The sequence below is a fragment of the Onychostoma macrolepis genome, chromosome 01 (assembly GCF_012432095.1).
Source record: "Onychostoma macrolepis isolate SWU-2019 chromosome 01, ASM1243209v1, whole genome shotgun sequence".
Taxonomy (NCBI): Eukaryota; Metazoa; Chordata; class Actinopteri; order Cypriniformes; family Cyprinidae; genus Onychostoma; species Onychostoma macrolepis.
Genome location: NC_081155.1, coordinates 37,442,259 through 37,467,213, shown reverse-complemented (window position 1 = coordinate 37,467,213; position 24,955 = coordinate 37,442,259). Strand labels below are relative to the sequence as shown.

The 24,955-nt window shown below is 34.6% G+C and overlaps 1 protein-coding gene across 8 annotated transcripts; it reads left to right on the top strand.

The window, feature by feature from the left end:
* Nucleotides 1-5,838: 5,838 nt before the first annotated feature.
* Nucleotides 5,839-23,204, top strand: gne (glucosamine (UDP-N-acetyl)-2-epimerase/N-acetylmannosamine kinase). Of its 8 annotated transcripts, XM_058786343.1 has the most exons (16): nt 5,839-6,036; nt 7,275-7,303; nt 8,923-9,229; nt 12,013-12,036; nt 12,773-12,981; nt 14,202-14,656; nt 14,797-14,949; nt 16,230-16,442; nt 16,664-16,751; nt 17,398-17,608; nt 18,217-18,264; nt 19,087-19,216; nt 19,294-19,515; nt 20,764-20,946; nt 22,175-22,291; nt 22,380-23,204. In XM_058786343.1, the coding sequence occupies exons 3-16, from the start codon at nt 8,960-8,962 to the stop codon at nt 22,613-22,615; spliced, it is 2,559 nt and encodes an 852-aa protein (XP_058642326.1). In that variant the 5' UTR covers nt 5,839-6,036; nt 7,275-7,303; nt 8,923-8,959; the 3' UTR covers nt 22,616-23,204. The 8 variants fall into 8 exon arrangements, with proteins under 8 accessions (XP_058642326.1, XP_058642370.1, XP_058642335.1 ...); XM_058786387.1 differs by lacking the exon at nt 8,923-9,229; XM_058786352.1 differs by lacking the exon at nt 12,013-12,036.
* Nucleotides 23,205-24,955: the final 1,751 nt, after the last annotated feature.

Sequence of the window (24,955 nt, the reverse complement as noted above, 5' to 3'; positions counted from 1 at the left end):
GTGTGTGTGTGTGTACTGGTTTTTGTGGTTTACGGGGACAAAATTTGTATAATGACATGACAGAGTTATTACAATTTGAAGGTGGTTTATGAGGACACTGCCTATGTCCCCGTAATTCAAAAGGCTTTAAAAAACATACTAAATGGTGTTTTTTTGAAAATCTAAAAATGCACAAAGTTTCCTGTAAGGGGTAGGGTTAGGTGTAGGGTTGGTGTAGGACAATAGCACATACAGTTTGTACAGTATAAAAACCATTACGCCTATGGAGAGTCCCCACAAGGATAGCAAACCAGACGTGTGTGTGTGTGTGCACTTGGATGGGTTAAATGCAGAGCACAAATTCCGAGTATGGGGCACCATACTTGGCCACACTTCACTTCACTTTCACTAAATTAGTTTATGTCTGGCTGCGCAAATCATTTAACTCCAGACTGTTTTCTGAATGAGGGTCAATTCAAGGCAGGTTTTGTTAAAAAGTTAAAACTCAAGGATGGATCACTTCCACAGAAGAGAGGCGGGGTGAGCAGAGCTCATTAGCATGTAAAGAGATATGCACCGAAACGAGTCACTGTGAACATAGCTGTTTTTGACAAGGTAAAAAGGGTGTTGTTTTACACGACCACTGAGACCATTTCAAGAAGACCCTAATGAATCATACCACCTTGTGGAAAATGGGCATCCGATGAAGCACAGCCATCACAAAATCAGACTTGCTTTAAAATCATGCTGAGGTTAAATACAGATTTAAAATCATGACAAGGAATAATTTAATAGCTATGATACTGTTTTTGAAATCAAATCTTTGCATAGCTATGACAGGAAACACTGGATCTAACAGTGCCTTAGAAAAAAAGAGTTAATCTTAAAAAAAAAAAGCATATACATAAACCCATATAGGAAATATAAGAGTTATCGGATAAGCATGTTATAAAATTCTGAAACATTGGTGTTTCATATTTTAGAGCAGTCACTGCAATTTATGAAAGAAATCAATTAAATCTGTATGTGGGAGTGTGTGTGAAAAAAAAATCAGATGTAACCCCCTTTGTTATCCTTAACATTTTCATAAGTAAGTGTAATTTAATTACACATTTTTTCTCAGTTACTGTAACTGATTACAATTACTTTTATTTTGTAATTAAATTACGTAATTCCGTTACATGTAACTAGTTACTCCCCAACACTGTATATATATCACATTGCTGTAAATTCGAGTGGACAACTCGGCCTGTGTTTTGCTAGATCGTTCTGTTTCGTTTGCTAAATCAGTAGACGATAATTTCAAAGTGATTATGGAGACTTCACATCCGGTTTAAGGAAACTGGATGACATCGGATGGAAAATCGGAGCTACCAGGTGATGTTCAGAGTTCCTCCGGCCACGAGGGATTAGACGTCATCGGCATCGTGGGTCAAAACTATCGGGGGGCTACCGAGTTCGAGTGCATACAGGTTGATGCTGCTGAACCCATCATTGCGCCGCCTTCTGTCACAAACACCCGATTGATGTACAATTTTTGCTCATTTTCATTTTCATTTTTTGGGAACAACTGGATTTTCATTTAGGGGCCCCAACGAATACAAGCTTGCAACTGTGTTTGTTTTTGGATATTTGAAAAGTGTCGAATTTAAAGAAGCTTTAAAGAGACTGAATTTATGTTGTATATCATATTATTTTGTGAGCTTTAATACCTTTCATTAAGTTAGTTGTATTTTATTTTCTGATCTATATTTGATTGATAATACCATTTATTGGAAAAATTGTCTTTGAGTGATTGTTTAAACCTATTGACACTTACTCATCTCTTGAGTTACTGTGAAACGTGAAGTGTATAGTACATTTAACTAGGGTTACTAACAAATTGTTGTGTACAATTTATCTTTTCATTGTTTTGGGACGTCACGCACCGGATGCCGTGCACGCGCTCAGGGCAGTTGGACATAGTGGTGTATTAGAGGTAAAAAATGATAAAAATACTGTTCAGTTTCTCGCACAAACCGATTGATTCGTGTCTTAAGACATCAATGTATCGTCACGAGCCGCAGGGTTTAATTTGGATTTGTCTGTGCATGTTTTTTTTACTCTCAAAGATTGTGTGCCAATTGACTTGCATTAAATGACTGACAGACTGCAACGGTTTGAGTGAAAAATCTTCGTTTGTGTTCTACTGAAGAAACAAAGTCACCTACATCTTGGATGCCCTGGGGGTAAGCAAACATCAAATTTTCATTTTTGGGTTAACTATCCCTTTAAGAACAGCGCTACATTTAATTTAACTGTAGTTAACTTTAATAATAATAATTTTAAAATTCCTCAAAACTGGGATAAGGCTAAGAAAAAATTTTGTATGTATAAATTTTGTAATGTATAAATGACTTTTGATATTATTATTATTAATATTTATACATATTTAAAGTGTCACCACTGTAAAATAGTAAATCAATTATTCTATTTAATAATTTAGTTGAATAATTAAAGCAGGACCAGTAAAAGAGATTCATCTGAAAGGTAAAATTAATCTATGACATAGACATATGGATATTTACATATTTATTTATATAGTAGCAACTATATGAATGCAAATTTAATGATTTCACATGGGTTTTCATGAAAGCGAAGATGTCTGAAATGTACATTAAATTCATGAAAATTAAAAAATAACACTATAACTTACAATAAATTTATTACATTTAAAAATAATACTATAGTGACAACATTCCACTTGGGTTATATTTTTACATAAAAATATAAACTTAATCCACAAATCCAAAAACACTGGTGTGCCTACAAATCCCTCATTAACAAATAGACACAATTAATATTCAGCAGACTATTTGTCAGCTTGTTTGATTGGTCTGAGTGAGTTTGCTAAAGTGGGCAAGGCAAATCAAGCCTGGATGGGAATAAACTTTTTCATTTATAATTCTTATATATTCATAAGAAATTACTGAACATCTAAAAGTAAGATATGACGATATCAGAAGAGTGAGATATTATGAATTAGAAGTACAAAATGAAGATTTGTAAAGAAAAATGTTGTAGAATTACAATATAAGCCAAGAGGAGACAGGGTTTCCTTTGCAGTTAACCAAACTAGGTTTTGCGTGACTAGCATATTCTCACCAGAGCTTACGCTACTCCTACATCCTGTACATCATCTGCTGGAACACCACTCTCTTATGAACACAAGTACGATAGTTAATGGAAGCTAGACATTATAGTTTATAAAGTTTTAAATACAGGTCAATTTTCTTACGCAAACGCATCGGTTCACTTCAGGAGGCCTTTATTAACCCTCTGGAGCTGTGTGGAGTACATTTTATCTTAATCTTAAATCCCATTCACTGCCATTATAAAGCTTGGAAGAGCCAGGACAGGTTTTTTTTCTAACTGTATTTGTCTGAAAGGAGAAAGTCATATACGGGTGAGTAAATCATGGTGTAATTTTCATTTTTGGGTGAACTATCCCTTTAAGAGATAGTTTGGAGGTCGCTATAATTAAAAAATGTGACCCTGGACGACAAATCCAGTCTTAAGTGTCAATTTTTCAAAATTTAGATTTGTACACCATCTGAAATCTGAATAAATAAGCTTTTCATTGATGTATGGTTTGTTAGTATCAGACAATATTTGGCCGAGATACAACTATTTGAAAATCTGGAATCTGAGGGTGCAAAAAATATTGAGAAAATCGCCTTTAAAGTTGTCCAAATGAAGTTCTTAGCAATGCATATTACTAGTTTTGATACATTTACGGTAAGAAATTTACAAAATGTCTTCATAGAGCATGATCTTTACTTAATATCCTAATGATTTTTGGCATAAAAGAAAAATGGATAATTTTGATCCATACAATGTATTTTTGGCTATTGCTACAAATATACCCCAGTGACTTAAGACTGGTTTTGTGGTCCAGGGTCACAAATAATCACCTAATATTACATGAATCTACATTTAAATTAGTTAGTTGAGTGTGTTTTAATAAGGGAAGTTTTGTTATAGGCAATGCGTGGCTACATCAAGTCACAATGCTCAAGAGATTTGTTATTGATTGTGCTAGTGGACATTTCAGTGAAAAATGTAACTAAGTACATTTACTTGAGTATTATTTTTTCTGGAAACTTATGACTTTAACTTCACTACATCTGAAAGACAAATATCGTACATTTCACTCCACTACATTTCTATTTAGGGTCTCGAAGTAGAAAGTCGTTACTATGTAGCAGCTTTGAAAATCAGTGGGTGATTTTCTTTTCTTCTCTAAAAGGTGACTTTCTTTTTTTCAGACAGTTTGATAGTAATCACTCTTGTACATGAAGTGATTTCCAAGCATTTTTTCAACACTGACCAGTTGCAAATGTGATATTTATTTACAACAATTCAATAATAAGAAGTTAATACTGTGGTATTGTGGTTTGCTAAATTGTGTATGTGCAAATATAACCTATAAAGCCACAGAAGAACTGTTGTGCATCTCCTAATAAAACAAAATAGGTGTTGGACTTGAAGCAGCACCGCACAGACTGTTCTGTGTGTGACAATAAAAGTACTGTGAGAGCGATTAAAATTTTTGTTTATGTGTCAAATAATCTTGCTGTTTTGCTTTTTTGTTAAAGCAGTGTTGCTGTTATAAAGTTATACAGCTACAGTTGTGTTGCTGGGTTTTAAAGCAGGTTTGATTTTTTTCTTCTTCCTTATCACTCTGTATTTACAGGATTTCACTGTCCACTCTGTTCAAATGTGGATGAATGGCTACACATAGATGTGTGCACACACTGCCAGAGCTGTGTGAGATCACTACCATCCTGCTTTTGTGGGGGTGGGTATTAAATAATATATATTTTTTTTGTTTGTTTATTTAGTTTTTTTCCCCCATAGGTTTTTAACATTCTAAAAGCTCTTTATTCCAAAGATACTACAAGCTAGTCAGTGTATTCAGTACACTGTAAAAAAAAAAAAAAAAAAAGTCGAGCGAACTTAAAGGGATAGTTCACCCAAAAATGAAAACTCTATCATTGTTTACTCACTGTCAAGTTGTTCCAAACCTGTATGAATGTCTTCATTCTGCAGAACACAAAGGAAAGATATTTTGAAGAAAGTTTGTAACCAGGCTGTTTTGGGGCACCATTGACTTCCATAGTAGGGAAAAAAATACTATGGAAGTCAATGGTGCCCCAGAACTGCTTTGTTTCCCACATTCTTCAGAATATCTTCCTTTGTGTTCAGCAGAACAAATACATTCATACAGGTTTGGAACAACTTGAGGGCGAGTAAACGATGACAGAATTTTAATTTTTGGGTGAACTATCTCTTTAAATTTCTTTTTTTTTTTTTTTTTCACCAGCTTCAATAGATTTTTGAGTTTGCTCAACTTATTTTTGTGGGAGATTCTCACATTTTTGTTGTATAAACTTAAAACGACAAGTTGAGAAAACTCAAAAATCTGCTGAAGCTGGTTGCCTTAAAATTTTAAGTTGGCTCAACTTTTCTTTTTTTTTTTTTTTGCAGTGTAGGTGTAATGTATTGTAAGTTGCTTCAGCGGTATTGCAAGTATTACGTACAACAATAATAAAACAGCGCATTGACATAATTTTTTTTTTTTTACTTTTGGTACTTCAGTAGCTACTTTTAAAAGCAAGTAGGCTACTTCTGTACTTTTACTCAAGTAAAAATCTATCTTTACAACTTTTACTTGTAATGGAGTAATATTTGACCAGGAGTATCTGTACTTTCACTCAAGTAATGGAGTTGTGTACTTTGTCCGCCTCTGTTTATAGTTTTGCTTTGAAAAAAATAAATAAACCGACAGTTGGTGCTAGTTCCTGTCAGTGGGTGGCAGCAGTGAGCTGTGACCCGCCCGCTACTCCAATAGAAACAGAGAGAGAATCTTCTCACAGCGCTGTCCTCGTTTCGCATTGACACCCGATTAACCTGCCTCTCTGTTGATAATTTATTAAATCTATCAGCGTTCGTTATATTCGATTCTATAACACCTGTTATCACGCAAGGGAATGTACTACAGATAATCGTGTCAACGTAAGTAATGTGCTAACACACAGCTTGCTAGCATTTCTTGGGCCAGTAGCAGTGTGTATAAAAGCACACGCGAAAGTTTTCGCCACGTTACCTTTACTTTAAGTTAGACTCGACATCTGTCGTTTATTAATAACTTTATTTTCACAGCTAATCTGACTTTGTAGTGTTTTTATTCAGTAATGTAGTCAGCATTTAAGTAAGGATGATACAAATATTCAGACTTTGTACAGTGGTGACCAAAATGATCAGAACACCAGTATTTTCACCAGCTAAAAATGGTTTTAAGTCAGTTATTTCTATCTTTTGCTGTAGTGTATCAGTATGAAATATCAGTTTACATTTCCTGCCATTAATTGCCAGTGCTCCACACAGAGATCTTAATCTGAGACAGACTTAATCCAGTAGAACTTGTCTCCAAGATGCTTCAAGAAACCTGAAAAACTGCGCAAGTGCATCTAGGGCAAAAGCTGCTTTAAATGCAAAGGGATGTCACATCAAATGTTGATTTAATTTAGTTAATAGAAGTTAATTGATAAAGACAATCTATTAATGACGTTATTTTTGACAGCATTTTTACACTTTTAACAGTTCTGTAGCTTTGCAGGTAGGTCTCTTGAAGTATCTTTAGTTACTAGTTACTGCTTTAAGTACTACAGTGCATCTCATCCTCTTGACTGCACCAGATTTGCAATTTCTTGCAGTGATATGTTTCTGCACTCTCCCACCAAGATATGTTCAATTGTTTTTGAACGTGTCTGGCGGGGCACATTGTTACATGTGGTTTGCCACGTCAAGGACAATCAGATGTTTTAGGACAATCAGGCATCTTATATTATAGACACATTAGTTCACACAGGTGATCAGGGACCCTTGGCATCTTCTGGTGTTTTTTAGAGTCAATTTTGGTTGGTGTGTAAAGAGGCTAATACTATAATTTTCCATTTGGACACATGCTAGATTGTAAATTCTATTATAGATATATATATATATATATATATATATATATATATATATATAATATATGATTTCTGGTAGGAAATCAGTATTATGCAACATACGCTCTGTCTTTGATCCAGTACTATTGTACTGAGAATCTATTGTGATCAGGTGCTTGTCTCTGGTTCTGCCAGTAGATGGCACTATTTCCTTTTGTTTTGATTGCCCTGATGTCTGCTGACAAATATGTGCTCATTTCCATATGCTTGATTGTATTTTGTTTGGCTCGTCTCTCACCTCAGGTTAAAGCTCTGGTCTTGATCAGCACGTTGTAAGTTGTCTTTATGCTTATCTCTTCCTCACTCAACTTTTTCTAAGACTGGGTATGCAGTATTTGAAACTCACACTCATAGGAAATAGTACCTTAATGAGCTGTTACATCTAAATAAAGGAGCACTAAGATTGATATGGCATGGATCGATGTCAGTGATATTCAGTCTAAACTGTCAAAAGGAAATAATTAAGATGGTCCTTGGAGGATTTGTTGTAGGCAGCTTGAAGTACAAATGTCTTATAAGCTTCTTTATAGGCTATGATTTCTTGCAGTTGTTATGTTATCAGTACTTTGTGACGCAGCACCTTCTCTGTCTACATCATGTCAGATATATCACTGTCGATGTGACGCTTAAATTCTGCTTTAGGATGTAAAAGCTGAAATGCAAACAGACGCAGATCCTTGTCCACCACACCTAAGTTTAACGCTCGGCACACAACACACCCTTCCAGATAAAAAGGAAATGCATGGCTAAAGAACGAATGCAGGCTCATGCAGTCACATACTGAAGCATGCCATACCTGCTCTGTTACTCTGAGTGTTGAGGACGTGGCTCTTTTTTTGAGCACAATGACTCAGTTCAGTTGACAATTTGTGTTAAAAAAATTTTTCTTCTTTGTTTGGTTATAATTAGGAAATAATAAAAAAAAGAGTTGTTGTCAGTTACCGTTTTTGCATATCAGCATAGGTTTGTCAGCAAGTCAGATTATCATTATTAGATTAACATTCAACACATGCATATATATATATATATATATATATATATATATATATATATATATATATATATATATATATATATATATATATATATTAACTAATTAATAAATATTATAATAAATGGTATTACTTAATATTTTCAGACCTGTTCTTTGGTCAAATATACCACAGAAAACACCCTAAAAAGTTATGTATTTTTGTTTGTGATTTCTGTTACTGTATCTAGCTAATCATTCTATTTTTATTTATTTTATGAAAATTTATTTAAATGAATTAAATTAACACATCTGGTTAGGACAAAATGCTTCTGTCATTTATTTCTATTTGGTTGATTTTGAATTGTTTCATTGCAAAGTAGTTAAATGAAAATAATAATTTATGATAAATTCAAGTGGCTATAATTTGAAAATGCAAAAAATGTTAAGAATGTTATTTCAATACGTGTGTATAATACATTTGACATATACACTTAATATATTTATTATAATTAATATTGTATATTTTAAAATAGATAATCAAATTTAATAATTACTATAATTAGAAATTTATTTCAATTATTCGATTATAATATTTGTATATAAAAAGACAACAACATGCTTTTTTGATTTTTAGCTGGTTTAAAAAATAAAGCTAAAAATCACTCTGACAATAAGTTTGAAGGTGCAAAAAATATTATCATTTAGCTACAGAATGTGATATATCAGAATTGTTAAGGCATTTAATGTTGAAAGTGTGTTGTGGAATTGTAGCAATGTGCTGGATTGTACAAAGGATTCTGATTCATCTGCTAAAAGGAAGTAAAATGTCGATTATTACGAAGAAGGATGTTTCTGTGTACACTTGCTTGCTATCTATTGTGTGTACATTTGATTCTTTCTCTTCTCCCCGCCTTTAAGCACTTAAAAATTTAAACAACTTCCTGTAGTGGAGAGGATGCAGGGGCGGAGACACAGTTCGCCTCTCCCCCAGACAGCCAATCAGTGCGCAAGAGCTGTCTTGTCCCCGCCCCCTGGGCCGGTCCTGCCAGAGCTGCTTTGTGTGAAGCATGCAGGGGGCCGTTGTCCTCCTCTCTTTTGCTTTAATGGCTGTCAGAGACACCGAATAGAGCGAGAGCAGCTTGAAAGGTGCTCCTGTTTGATTCAGAAAGCAGCAGAAAAGAAAACTGCACACACCATGATGCCAGGACATGCTAGAAACCCACATGTGAGTCAGATGCCATTTTGTCATTTGCTTTTCCTCGTTCCTTCTGCCTTCTTCCCCCCCCCCCCCCACCCCGTTTGCAATGTTTAGGGTGCAGCTAGAGTCTTGTGATGCCTCTTAGCAGGGATGATGAGTGTGTGAGCTGGAAACATGGTGGGTTTCTCAGTATCTTGATGTGGACACTTAGTCAGAATGGTATTAATTTAATGACTTCTGGGTTTTATTTTTATGTAGAGTAGATGACAAACACAGAGGCTGGCGGGACAGATGGACAGTGCCCGAGAATCCCTCTAGTACATAGTAGGACAAGTGTGAGAGTGATGAAGATTTCCCAAAAGGCCTATCACTGCCTTAAACTATGCCATATGCCATTGTAACCTCGTTTTTGGAGGATGAAGATGTTCTGTAGACATCTGTTGGCTATAGAGCACAGACACTGTACTGTCTGAGACCTTGTTCATGTCATACCACGAGAGTTAAATCACGTGCAAGTGAATCTTTGAATAAGTCATCATAATACAGGGTTCTTCTGCGTGAATAACCTACATGCACAACCTGTCAGGTTAAGATTACTACACGTTTACATTGAAAGTTTGTGGTCTGTAAGATTTTCTGGGTAAAAAAACAGCTTCCACAAAAAATGTTTTCAGCATTATTAATAATAAATATGTGCTGAAAATTGAGTGATGGCTGCTGAAAATTCAGTTTTGCCATCACAGGAGTAAATTACATTATAAAATATATTAAAATAGAAAACAGTTAAATGAATTTGTGATAATATTTCCTAGCCTTACTGTTTTTTCATTTTTAAATCATAAAATGGAGCCTTGGTGAAAGATTATTTTAAAAATATGAAAAAAATCTTAACAACCTTAAACTTTACAAAGGTACACTACGTTGATTTGAACTGACCTTGGCAGCAAACACAGATTTGTTCTGACGCACACACAAGGCACTAGAATGGTCATTCATTCTTTTGCGTCGTTTCATTCATTCATTGTTCTGTATGTTCATTTGGTCCAGTTTAACTAGTTTGTGTTTTCTAGCTTGATTAAATCAATGTGACATTTATCTTACCGCTGTACCGACTATACATTTCTCAGTGGCACATCATATTGAATTATGAATGTACAGCGCTTTTAACATACTGTAATGATTTACATATGATTTACACTTCTTCTCTTATAAATATTGCTGAATTAAAATTAATTAAATGTTTTTATGGGATACAATGTTAAGCTGGTGTAACCAACCTAAGATTCAAATGAAGAATAAAAATGCTAAAATCTTTAAAAAAGAGCTATATTAAGGAGTTTGGCATAATTTATTTTATTTTTATGTTAATAGTAGTATTTAGTAATTAAGTTGTAATGAACATTAATGAAGCTGTTCCATTTTGAAATGTTATTAATATTTAAAATACTTTGCTTGTTAAATTAGAGGAAGTGTGGTTTGACCAATATGAAACTTCTAGGACATCTCTATTATTCTTTGTACCAGTTCATTAATGGTTCAGCTCTCTGGTGCAACTGGTTTGTCATGGAATTTAGTTGTGACAATTTACATTTGACGTGACCTGATTTTCCAGTCATCTTTGGCTTTGTGAAAGAAGACGACTCAAACCACAAACTTGAACATATTTGCATTGGCCCCAAGACACACCCTTGTGGCATTTCTCCATGTTTGGGATAGTTTTCTTTTGAGTGTGAATGGCTGAAAGCTATATCTCTTTTTTTTTGCCTCTACAGTTATATTCTCCTTGGATCGCATAATACTTTTTTTTTTTTTTCTTTTTTTTTTTTGTCTTCTCTAAATATCTTTTTGTTGTTAAATATTTACTGATTTTTATAAAGTAAAAAAAGTTTATATTGTTAGTAATATTTTAAGATGAACATTTACTGGACTGATGCAATTTAGGTGGTACTGGATTATCCATACTCATCTTTAGAAAAATAATCAAATATGATACAACAGGCTTTTGAGAAATTCATTGTATGTTTTGCCCCACAATACAAAATATAGAGCTTTCATCATAAAACTACGCATTTAAATATAAATATCAGAAGTCACTCCATATCTCCCATATCTTCTAAGTCTTTTATGCAAGTAGTCTGCTTAACTATGAGGGCCTATAAAATTATTATTGAGTTACATGATCAGAATTTCATCTTCTTTTGAAATTGGCTATATAAATGTCAATATCTACACACAACTGCATATTTTTGCTCAGATTTGGTGCATATTTTTGCTCTGAATAATATGGAGATGTTTTTTCCTTGTGTGAGCCCCGTATTTCTCAATGTCATACTACGTGAGCCATAATACCTAATGTATCAAAAATATTTTTTTTTTATAACGATTCAGTGAACTGTTAAAATTAGACTAGACTTTTTCTGACTGTTATTTAATGTGTCAGGATTTACAGTTAAATATAGTTTGTCTTTGGCAGGTTTGGTGATTTCTTTATAATGCAGTGGGACTTTGGCACTCATAACCGTAGCCACCATATTCCATGTACTTTGCTTCTGCTACTTTCCAGTTGTGTTGTTTACTTAATGCCTCTAAAACAGGTATGAAGCCTTTAAAATGGTCAATGTCCAAATACAAGGTACAAGCATTTGAAGGTGTCCTTTGGCATTGAAAGAGCGCTTAGAAATGCGTGCTGCAGTAAAGGTTTGTGTATTCAGGCAGGTCACTTTCATAATGGATGTATAGTTTTATATTCCTCTATGAAGTGACAGCAAAATATACCTCTTTTCTTTTCTTATTCTGTTTTCATGCCTCAGAGTGTTCAGGTCAGGAATACTCATGTAAGTATGATCCTTCTCAGTTTGGAAACCCCAATTTCTACAATAGTATTTTCATTGTTTTTTCTTTTATTTAAGCATACAAGCAAAGGTTTGGAATTTGTATGTTTAAAAAAAAAAAAATTTTTTTTGAAAGTCTCTTACTTTACTTATTTATTCAATCAAAAATACAGCAGCCCTTACTGTAGTCTTTAGTGTTGCACGGTCCTCCATAAATAATTTTCATATGCTGATTTGGTGCTCAAGAAACAATTCTAATTACAGTTGCGTTGCTTAATATAATTTTAGGAACTGTGATATTTTTTGTAACATTATAAATGTCTTTACTGTCACTTTTGATCAATTAATTGCATCCTTTCTGAATTAAAGTATTAAAATAAATAAATATATATATATATATATATATATATATATATATATATATATATATTTGATTATTATTATTATTACAAACTCCAAACTTTTGCACGGTAGTGTATTGAACAGATCAAGTTCCAATCTTGGATGATGATTGGTCAGTGCAGGGTTCAAAGTTGTGCTGAAATTCAATATACTGTAGTAATATCTATTAACTTTAGTTTATATGTCAGGGACTATGTGTTCTAGTGGAAGGATGGCACTAAATAAACTATTGCTTTTAATGATTTGCCTATGTAGTATTTGACTAAATTTGCATATTCATTCTTCTTTATACATTCTCAGAATACTGTATACGTTTATAATCATGTTCCTCATTTAGGAACTTTACTATCTGAGGACCCAGAAAGCACAGCAGAAGATGGAGCGATCGGAGAAGAGGTTGACGGAACGACTACGTGTGTGCGTGGCCACCTGTAACAGAGCGGACTACTCTAAACTCGCACCCATCATGTTCGGCATCAAGTCTCAAGCTGAAATCTTTGACCTGGAGGTGGTGGTGCTGGGTTCACATCTCATTGACGATTACGGGTAAGACTGCTAGATTATGCTGATCATAAATTTTAAGTTGTAAGTCGTTTAACTGATACATTAAATTGTTTAAGGAATATTGCATATCAGAGCAGCTGACAATCATAACTCTTAAGTAAATTAGTTTTGTCGTTCCAAAACTGAAATGCTTTTGTTTCTTCAATGGAACACAAAAGAAGGTATTTTGTCCGTGCATTGAAAGTTGGCGTGATCCAAAGTTGTTTTGGTCCCCACTGGTTTTCAATTTACAGACAAACAGTTGAGACATTCTTCAAAATTTTATTTTATTTTTTAAATTTATTATTTTTTATTTTTTTGTGTGTTCCATGGAAGAAAGCAATTCCTACTGGTTTGAAATGTGACATGAGTGTGAGTAAATGATGATAGAATTTTCATTTATTGGTGAACTGTTCCTTTAAACAGATCTGTATTGACTGTAATTTAGGTGATAACGTATCATAGCAGTAATATAAACAGCGAGGTAAGCCACAGGTCCAGTAACTCTATCTTCATCTGAGCTTGAGAGCTTCATGAATCAGCACTATTTCTCTCTGTTGCCATGGAAATGTTGGAATGCAGCTCTTGACGGTGAGAGCTTGACTCTCACAGTGGGCTGCTGATGGTGGCTAGAAGCCATTGTCTTTTATCAGTGAAGCCAAAACAGTCTTGACTCCTCCTTGGGTCATGTAAACTTGACATTAGCTACAGGGAGCAAAGACTCTCTTTTTCAAAGTACTGTAAATGGACAACCTGTCTCTTACCACTCAGACTTTGTTTTCTACATCATTTCTGTCTTTGATGCTAAATACTAAAGAAAAAAAAAGATACATTTTCGAAAATTGACTGAAAATGTTCACCATTCGAACTGTAGCATACAGCTACGGTGTTGTTGTAATATTTGCGTACTGAATCCAAATTGGTCTTTTTAAAATGTATTTGCATACTGAATTGTGATGGATCTTTCTTGCTCTTTGATGCAAAGTAGGCCTGCAAAAACAAATCGCTAAAATCAATAATAATCATTAAAATAATTTACAACAAATTAGTTTGACAGGATGTGCAATAACAGTTTTAATAATGGATTAAAATGAATTTGAGTAAAATTGTTAAAAAAAAAAAATTTTTTTATAAATAATTGTCAGATTAATCAATGATCAAAATAACCATTAATTGCAGCACTAAGGCATAATTAATGATGAGTTTCTTTCTCTCTTTCCCAGAAACACGTTTCGTATGATTGAACAGGATGAGTTTGATATTGGCTCTAAGTTGCACACCATTGTTCGTGGTGAGGACGAAGCTGCTATGGTGGAGTCTGTGGGTCTCGCGCTCGTGAAGCTTCCCGACGTGCTCCAGCGTCTCGCCCCTGACATTCTGCTCGTTCATGGCGACCGTTTTGACGCTCTGGCCTTGGCGACGGCAGCGGCTCTAATGAACATTCGCATTTTGCACCTGGAAGGTGGAGAAGTGAGCGGCACCATTGATGATTCCATTCGTCACGCCATCTCCAAACTGGCACACTACCACGCCGTCTGCACGCGCTCGGCAGAGAGACACCTCATCTCTATGTGCGAAGACCACTCTCGCATTTTATTGGCCGGCTGCCCGTCATACGACAAGCTGCTTTCCGCCCACCAACGAGACGATTATACTGATATCATCAAGTCGTGGCTTGGTATGTACTATAGAGGAATGGGTGGAGATGGCAGTTACTAGAAATAAACAATGAAGACTATGCAATCAATCAATTAATTTTGTTAAAAACTTCTAATGCTGTCTTTTATGTATATGTGATTTCATTTATTTCTTAAACAGGGGATGATGTGAAGGAACAGGACTATATTGTAGCTCTGCAGCATCCTGTTACTACAGACATCAAGAATTCTATTAAGATCTATGAGTTAATGCTGGATGCCCTCATCTCCTTCAACAAGAGGACTCTCGTTCTCTTCCCAAATATTGATGCTGGTCAGCTCTTTCTCTTGTTTTATTTAATTTTTTTCAGTTTTTCCCACACTTTTTGTTAATGAAAACACTATATACACACTTGTGCTTCCTGAGTATAGCTGCAGTTTCTCTCAGATTGAAGGGCTTTGTGTGACCCTCAGAGGTTTATCAGCAGTGTGAGATAATTTACAAGGGCTTTAGAAACAGATACAACAGTTTGGCAGTTTGTTTTGAGTTTGGTGTTAATGAAAGTTAGACACTACTGGAGGCAGCAGTCAAAGCAGAGTTGCTGTTTCTTCCATTGGAATAGAACTATTTACAGAAACAAAAGGATGCAGTGGGAGGCGTAATTAAAATTTTTATCACAGTATGTGTAATTTTATGTTAATTGTTAAAATATAGTTGTTTTTGCTGTAACTTCAATGAAAAAATTCTGAAAGAATTGCAGACACAATATAATCAATGTTATTTTTGTATTATATGCTATTATAATATTTATTCATATTTTGAATTAGGTTTTGTTTTATATATTCAGTTTTCATTTTAGTTAATATATTATATTGTCTGTTGTTTAGCTTTTTTTTTTAAGTTACTGCAAAAATAACTATTTTTACAATTACTATGATATAAATTTGTAGTAATTTCACCCACCCCAAATGTCAGGGCATTTCTAATGTAATGAGACATTTACCATTGTATGACTATTTTATTATTTATCCATGTTTTATATTTACTTTTTTCGTATTGTTTTCATTTTAAATTTGGTTTAGATTTTAGTAATTTGGTTTGTTTCATCTAATATTTCTCTTTTATTTTATTTAAGCTTTATTTCAATTGGCATTTTTAGTTAATAACACACAATATAATATGTCATAATTGTAGTTTGAATTAAATGTAAACTCTGAAAAAATGTAATTGTGACTCTTATGAGCCAGACATTTGGATTAATTGTTCAAAAAACTTCAAGACAAGGTCATTGCACACTGAGTCCGAAATTTTCGCACGTCAAAAAATAAATACGACCTCACTTTGTGTCAATCAAGTTTACACACTGCCTCTGAAACTTTCGTCCGTCATTAAAAAAAATTGTATCAAGTTCGATTTTCTGCGTTTTCGCATCCGTAGCAAGCATTTTGATAGGAAAGGATGACGAATACGGAAAAAACGCATATGAAAATTTCGGACTCAGTGTGCAATGACAGTACCAGTTGAAACAGTCTTATGAATCCTTCCCTGCTACTGAAGTGTAGTAGAATTCCGCCCCATTAATCCCATATTGCTCTGTGTTTTGTGTCATGTAGGCAGTAAGGAGATGGTTCGTGTGATGAGGCGGAAGGGAATCGAACAGCATCCGAACTTCCGTGCGGTGAAGCATGTTCCGTTCGATCAGTTCATCCAGCTGGTGGCACACGCCGGCTGCATGATCGGGAACAGCAGCTGTGGAGTTCGTGAGGCCGGAGCGTTCGGAACACCTGTCATTAACCTGGGGACTCGCCAGACGGGCCGAGAAACAGGTGAGATTAGTTATGAATATGAATGATCACTATTCTGTACTTTTTACATAGTGTTCATTTCCATTCAGAATGTACAGTAATTGATTTGGATCCTTGAAATCAGCATGGCATGTTTGCTCTTCTGAAAAGGCTTGGACTGCTTATTGTTTAACTGAGTGTTTAAATCTTTAGTATGAGTCTTGATGGATCAGGTTTACCAATTCATGTTATTTTGGCAATAGGGGAAAATGTTCTACATGTGCGAGATGCAGACACACATAATAAAATATACCATGCCCTGGAGCTGCAGTTTGGAAAACGCTACCCCTGGTAATTAATTTTTATTAATTTTTATATATATACCTGTGGCAAATTTTTATTTTTAATATATCTTACATTTTTATATTTATATAAATATATTTTATATTTATTTTATTATTTATCATTAATATTTTAATAAAAATAAATACATTTGGTAATAAATTTATTTGAGTATTTTCAGTTGTGAGTTTAATTTTATTTTAAGTTTTAGTAATTTTGTTATTTCTATTTATTTTTTTATTTATCCATTTTAGTTAGTAATTAGTACTAATTTAGTTTGCAATTTAGTAATTTTAGAACTTCAACTTCTTTTATTTCACTTGTCAAGGCAACACATTTAAGGCGTGTAATTTTCTTTTTTTAAGTTTGCTTTTAATTTAATTATAATTATATTTCAATTAATGTTTATATTTAACAGTATCTAATAGTTTTAGTTGACAATAACAACTCTAGTCCAATTGATTCATAAACTGATATCAGGCAAACTGATTTATCAAACAATAGCATATTTGTATTTATGGGAATCGTTAAGTTATTATATTATTATAGTTAAATAAATAGGCTCATTTTTGGCCATTTTTAGATGACTCAAATGTAACATAACCGTAAACTCAGACCCTGAACATGTCCTGTATGCTCTGGCTCTGTATACTAGCTCCAAGATCTACGGTGATGGAAATGCGGTCCAGCGCATCTTGAAGTTCATGCAGTCCATTGACCTTTCTGAGCCACTACAGAAAAAGTTCTGTTTCCCACCGGTAAAGGAGTGCATCTCTCAAGATATCGACCACATTTTGGAAACGCAAAGTGCCCTTGCTGTAGACCTGGGGGGCACCAACCTTCGTGTCGCCATTGTCAGTATGAAGGTATGCAGAGCTCTGGAGTCAGGTGTTCAGATCCAGTTCATCTTTTAGAAGATGTGGGATATGCTCTACGTTCGGTTCTTAGTACAGCTGTGTTTGCTTATGATAGGATGTGTGCCAGTTTTATGCAGCAGGATATGCAGCACTTATGTAAATATTTCATTCATGTGACACACACAAGTCTGACTGTAAAACAAACAGTGGCAGGTTTGATTAGAAGGGTTGTGTAATCAGCTCTTTGTGTGTGTGAATAGTGCAGTTTCTTGGACCGCAGACTGACAGACTCGCCATTAAATGTAATTGGTTTAATTATATTAGTTTAATTAAATATTTGGCAATAAATGCTGGATTTAGACACACTTATTTCAGATTTCTGTATTTTACAATATTACACTAAAAATATTTTAAAACAGAAAATATTCATTTATATTGGATAATCTGCAAATGGCCAAATATCAGCCAATGAATCGTTTTGGCTTGTATATATTCACCTGTTATTTCATAAACATTATAAACCTCATACTGGTGCTCAAGCAGACTAAAATGATAAAGTCTGTTCCATATTTAAATGTCTACTTTCTGCAATTTGACGAAGTGTTTTATTGGTTTAGGTGTATAACTTTCACAAGGTCCATACTTCCAGCCAGAGTGATGGAGAGGTACAAGTTCATGACAAGTGATCAAATCAACATTATAAAAGCAAACAATAATTCCATCTGTTATAGCAAGGACAGATTATTATTATTATGCTGTTTTTTATTTATTTTTTTTATTTGCATGCATAAAATTTACTGTTCAAAAGTATGGAGTCTATAAAAGTCTCTCATGCTCACCAAGGTTGCATTTATTTGATCAAAAATACAAAAATGTCATATTTTGACATGTTATTAAAATTTAAAATAACCTTTTTGGATTTTAATATATTTAAAAAAATATAATTTATTCCTGTGATGGCAAAGCTGAATTTTCAGCTTTAGTGTTACATGATTCTTCTAATATGCTGATTTGGTGCTCAAGAAACATTTTTTATTATCAAGAAAATAGTTTTAAATAATCATTATTAATATTATCAGTTGTGCTGCTTAATTTTGTGTGATACTTTTTTTTTTTTATTTCATGAATAGAAAATCTGAAATAAAAAAAATGTTGTACCGTAAATCCCTTTACTGTCACTTTACTGTCAATTTAATGCATCCTTGCTAAAAATATTAATTTATTTCGGAAAAAAAGAGACTTTCTGACTAATCCCAATTTTTTGAATGGTAGTGTATCTTGCGGAATGTGATTGAGCTAAGAAATTGAAGGTGAAGTAATTTACTATGTAATTTTTCCTGCAGAATTTCAGGTGATGGTTTAATAGTTGGTTGCCTTTGTTGCTTCATTTTTCTTTGTTTGTTATTTATATTTCCTTAGACATGAAATTAGGTGTAAAATATTTTATAATGAAGATTTCATCTTGTAAATGTCTGCTTGTGTTTCAGGGTAAAGTGGTTAAGAAATATATCCAGTTGAATCCTAAGACGTTTGAGGAGAGGATCGAGCTGATACTGACCATGTGTAAACAGGCCATGGCTGACGCCGTTCACCTCAACTGCAGAATCCTGGGTGTCGGTATGTCTGCGTTTGTCCCAGGTCTTTTAATATGTGTCTGTAAATTCAATCACTCATTCACTGTCCATTCCTTTCAGGTGTGAGCACAGGGGGGCGTGTGAACCCACAAGATGGGATAGTCCTCCACTCTACTAAGCTAATAAACGAGTGGAGTTCGGTGGACATCCGTACACCTCTTTCTAGTGCACTTCATCTCCCCGTGTGGGTCGATAATGACGGCAATTGCGCCGCCCTTGCTGAGAGGAAGTTTGGTCATGGGAAAGGCGTGGAGAACTTTGTCACCATTATCACTGGAACCGGTCCGTTCCCTTTATTATATCCTTTAATGTTAGTTGCTAGGGGTTGCAGGCTTTCCCTTTGTTTGATAATGCAAAGAATGAGACCTGACAGAAAGCTGACAGACTGATAACACTGGTTAATTAGGTTCCTGCAATCTTATTTGACCTTTGCAGGGTAATTCTCAAGAAACAATCCTAATTATGCAAGATTTTTTTTTTTTTTCCATTTGGAAAGGTTATAGCTGAAATCTCTTTATGTAAATGATATGTTATATATAATAATATAATTATATTATGATAATTTTATACATAATATTAATAATGTAAATGTGTATATTTTTATATACTTAGCCATTCAATTTTTTTTTGTTTAATTCATACTTCTATTCAGCAAGAATGTATTAATTTGATCAAAAGTGAGAGTATACAGTTATAATACTACAAAATATTTCTATTTGGATTAAATGCTGTTGAACTTTCTATTAATCAAAGAATCCTAATCCAGAATGATTTCTGAAGGATCATGTGACACTGAAGACTGGAGTAATGATGCTGAAAATTCAGCTTTACCGTCACAGGAATAAATTACATTTGAATAAAATTACAAAAGAAAACAGCTATATTAAATTGTAATAATATTTCAGATTGTTGTTGTTTTTAATGTTTTTTGATCAAGTAAATGCAGCCTGGGTGACCATAAAATACTTTTCAAAATCAATTAAAAAATTGCACCTATCTTTTGACATTAGTGTATATTTTTAACTAAGTTTTATGCTTGATTGCTTAGATTTTACCATATCAGTTATGAATTTTTTTTTAAAGACTTCTGAACCATTATTTTGCATTACACACAAATATTGTGACTATATTCCTATTATGTCCATAGTAGGTCATAGGGCAATAATTACATCTTTTTCTGGGAATGAACCAAAAAACATTGAAAATACCATTGTAGTTATAGAAAAAAATTGTATTTTTCAATGTTTTTTGGTTCATTCCCAGAAAAAGATGTATGTATGTATGTATGTATGTATGTATGTATGTATGTAAACATGCATGTACATGTGTGTGTGTGTGTGTGTGTGTGTGTGTATGTATGTAAACATGCATGTACATGTGTGTGTGTGTGTAAATGAAAATACATGATCAAACAGATTTCTAATGCCATGTCCCTGCATAAATAAAGACTAAAATTGATATAATTGTTACTTATATTTGACTTCTGTGACTCTGCCTGTAATTAGATTTGCCTTGTGTTTACTTGTGCAGGAATCGGAGGTGGTATAATCCAGCATAATGAACTGATCCATGGCAACACGTTTTGCGCGGCAGAACTGGGACACATCGTGGTCTCATTGGAAGGACCAGAGTGCATGTGTGGCAGCCACGGCTGCATAGAGGCCTACTCATCAGGTCTCGCCCTGCAGAGAGAAGCCAAGAGACTCCATGACGGTGAGACAGTTAACAGTTAGATTAAAACACGCTCATCAGCCTCGCCCACTCTGTTGCAAAATGCTTCAGCTTTTCAAGTATTTCTTTTTCAGTTGATAGTGAACAACTAAACTGGTTTGAATTCCTGTAAAACGTCACAGTTAACAGTGATTTAAACCCTCACTATTGTTTTTATTTGTCCAACTCGTATTACTTTCATCCTCAAGCCTCATATTTCTCCTCCAGCCTTTATCTATTCATTCTTTAAAGACAAAAACAGACCAAGCCCTGATATGACAGAATAATCACACTGAATGCTAGCCAACAACGTGGCGTAAAAGGAGTGACACCTACTATTTTTCTGTAGTGTGATAGTGTCTCAACGTTTGATGGATATCTTGTTCATTTATTTTAGTGACAGTGAATTTATGGTTTACAATAAGGTCCCATTAATGCGTTATCCAACAATAAACAGTACATTTTTCCAATAAAAATAGAACTGTTCATTTTTATATACATATACACATATTTATATATAAATAATTTAATATAGTATATTATTGAATTATATATTTTAATATTATAGTATATTAATTAAATACAAATAATGTATTTGTAAATACTGAAATGAACAAAGATTAATACATGCTGTAGAAGTTTAGAAGTAACATGATAGAACCTTCGTGTAGTGTAATGTGTTAAAAAAATTTCTGTCATTTGAAAGAACTAGTTAACATAACAAAAAAACAAAACAAAAAAATCACTGATTAAGCTGAATCATATTTGTTCCCAGAAATCCCTGTTATTCTTTTTTTTTCGGCTTTTGCTACTTTGAGGACTGGAAATAATGGCGATTTACTACCATTACTCTGAGAGTGTCGTCATTTTTTTAACATCTTTTTTAAATAACATTAAATACTTTTTTGTTTTAAAATTAATCATGCTGTATACAGTAGTTAATGTAAATTTGTTAAATAATTTAAGAACATTGTCCCATGAAACGGGTTCAAAATAGTTAGCAATATAGTTGCTAATTTTGTTAGCAACATTTAATTTCTAGTTTGAAATTAGTTGTTTCAAAGCTTTTCTGAAATTAATGAACACTGGGACTTGATTTTATGGTTTCATTCAGAATCAGTAAATAATAGTAACGTCCTAAGTTTGGATTTGTAATAGAAGAGTTGTGCATAACAAATGTTACCAAGTTAAAGTAAATGTAATTACATGTTTCTTTCACATTTAATGACAGAGGACTTGCTGTTGGTGGAAGGAATAACCGTGAATAACAAAGAACAGGTGAATGCTATTCATCTCATCAACGCTGCTCACCTTGGCAACTCCAAAGCCGAGAGTGTTCTTCACACCGGTAAGATGCACATTCAAGTAAATACATTATTCTGAGCAGATTTGCACTGAAGAAAAGCACTGACAGCCTCTCTTCTGTTCCCTAACAGCGGGAACTGCCCTGGGTTTGGGCATCGTGAACATCCTGCACATGATCAACCCGTCTCTGGTGATCCTGTCTGGTGTTCTGGCGGCACACTATGAGAATCCCGTTCGTCAGGTGATCAGCCAGCGCGCTCTCCTCTCGGCACAAGGGACCAAGGTCATGGTGTCGGAGCTCGAGGATCCTGCGCTGCTGGGTGCCGCCAGCATGGTACTGGACTACACCACTCGCCGCACCTACTGAATGAGCTCGAAGACCAGGAACCAATCAGTTACAGACTTAAAGACCGAGGGCCAATCATGCGCTATGTCCTTGTTAGGATCATAATGGCTTCTAAGCTTGACCTAAACACTTTTATTCATCTAGTTTGTACTATAGTCACATATAGGTGCTATATTATTTGGGATCAATTGTCTAATGAAAGGTTTTTTTAATTTTGATGAATGGTTTAAGTATATAAAGGATGGTTTTATTTAATATATGTACAGTGGAACTAAGGGGTATTTGTTACAGAGAGGCTGCTATAGAAACTGCTGTAGTTTCTTCACCCATTCTGTCTATCTTGCTTTCTGTTGTTTGTATTTTTTTTGGAGGCAGTTGCGTTCTCCTTTGCGCCTTATGCTGATCGTTGCCAAGCCTTTATTGTGTTTTCAGCACCATGTTTCATTGTATTCATTCACTCAGCCTGTATGAATGAATGAAAAATGTTTGTCCATCAGTAATTTAATATTTAATTTGAATCACAGAACCTGTAGAATTGTTTACCTATTATGTACATAAAAAATTATTGAAAACAAAGTTTCCTTTTACTGCCAGTGAATTTGCCAGTTATTATTGCCACTTTTAATAATATATCTTGCAATACACTTAAAAACCTTAAATATTATTGATGAAAGACAGTGTCATAATATTGCTATACGCACGCACGCAGGTAGATAGATAGATAGATGCACTATATTGCCAAAAGTATTGGGACACCCCCTTCTGATGAGTAGGTTTGACTACTTTAGCAATTTCCATGAGTACAAATCTTAATGTTTAAACATTGAGCAGACCTTGAGCCAAATCACCTAACTTGTACATACACTATGTGGACAAAAGTATTGGCACACCCCCTTCTTTAGAACAGAAGGCACTTCCAAAACTGTGGCAACAAAGATGGAAATATGTTTCCATCTTTGTTGTCACAGTTTTGGAAGTGTCTAAAATGACTGTACACAGATGTATAAATCATTGGTGTTTGGTGATGAGTTTTAGGCTCAAGGTCTGCATTTAAAGTCACATCAGCGGTGTTCAGCTGGGATTAGGACTTGGCTTTCTGCAGACCAGTCAAGTTCTTCCACACTGACTAAATCAATCATTTCTTTTTGAACCTTGCTTTATACACAGACGAGGCACTGTCATGTTAGTATAGAAAAGGGTCCTGTCCAAACCGTTGCTTTACATTAGAAGCACACAATTCTCTAGAATATCATTATATGCTTAAACATTAAGATTTGTACTCATATTACTAAAGTAGTCAAACCAGTTCATTAGAAGGGGATGACCCAATACATTTGGCAATATGGTGTAGTAGATAGATAGATAGATACAGTGAGGAAAATAAGTATTTGAACACCCTGCTATTTTGCAAGTTCTCCCACTTAGAAATCATGGAGGGGTCTGAAATTGTCATCGTAGGTGCATGTCCACTGTGAGAGACAATCTAAAAAAATAAAAAAAAATCCAGAAATCACAATGTATGATTTTTTTAACTATTTATTTGTATGATACAGCTGCAAATAAGTATTTGAACACCTGAGAAAATCAATGTTAATATTTGGTACAGTAGCCTTTGTTTGCAATTACAGAGGTCAAACGTTTCCTGTAGTTTTTCACCAGGTTTGCACACACTGCAGGAGGGATTTTGGCCCACCTCCACACAGATCTTCTCTAGATCAGTCAGGTTTCTGGCCTGTCGCTGAGAAACACGGAGTTTGAGCTCCTCCAAAGATTCTCTATTGGGTTTAGGTCTGAGACTGGCTAGGCCACGCCAGAACCTTGATATGCTTCTTACAGAGCCACTCCTTGGTTATCCTGGCTGTGTGCTTCGGGTCATTGTCATGTTGGAAGACCCAGCCTCGACCCATCTTCAATGCTCTAACTGAGGGAAGGAGGTTGTTCCCCAAAATCTCGCAATACATGGCCCCGGTCATCCTCTCCTTAATACAGTGCAGTCGCCTGTCCCATGTGCAGAAAAACACCCCAAAGATGATGCTACCACCCCATGCTTCACAGTAGGGATGGTGTTCTTGGGATGGTACTCATCATTCTTCTTCCTCCAAACACGTTTAGTGGAATTATGACCAAAAGTTATATTTTGGTCTCATCTGACCACATGACTTTCTCCCATGACTCCTCTGGATCATCCAAATGGTCATTGGCAAACTTAAGTCGGGCCTGGACATGTGCTGGTTTAAGCAGGGGAACCTTCCGTGCCATGCATGATTTCAAACCATGACGCCTTAGTGTATTACCAACAGTAACCTTGGAAACGGTGGTCCCAGCTCTTTTCAGGTCATTGACCAGCTCCTCCCGTAGTTC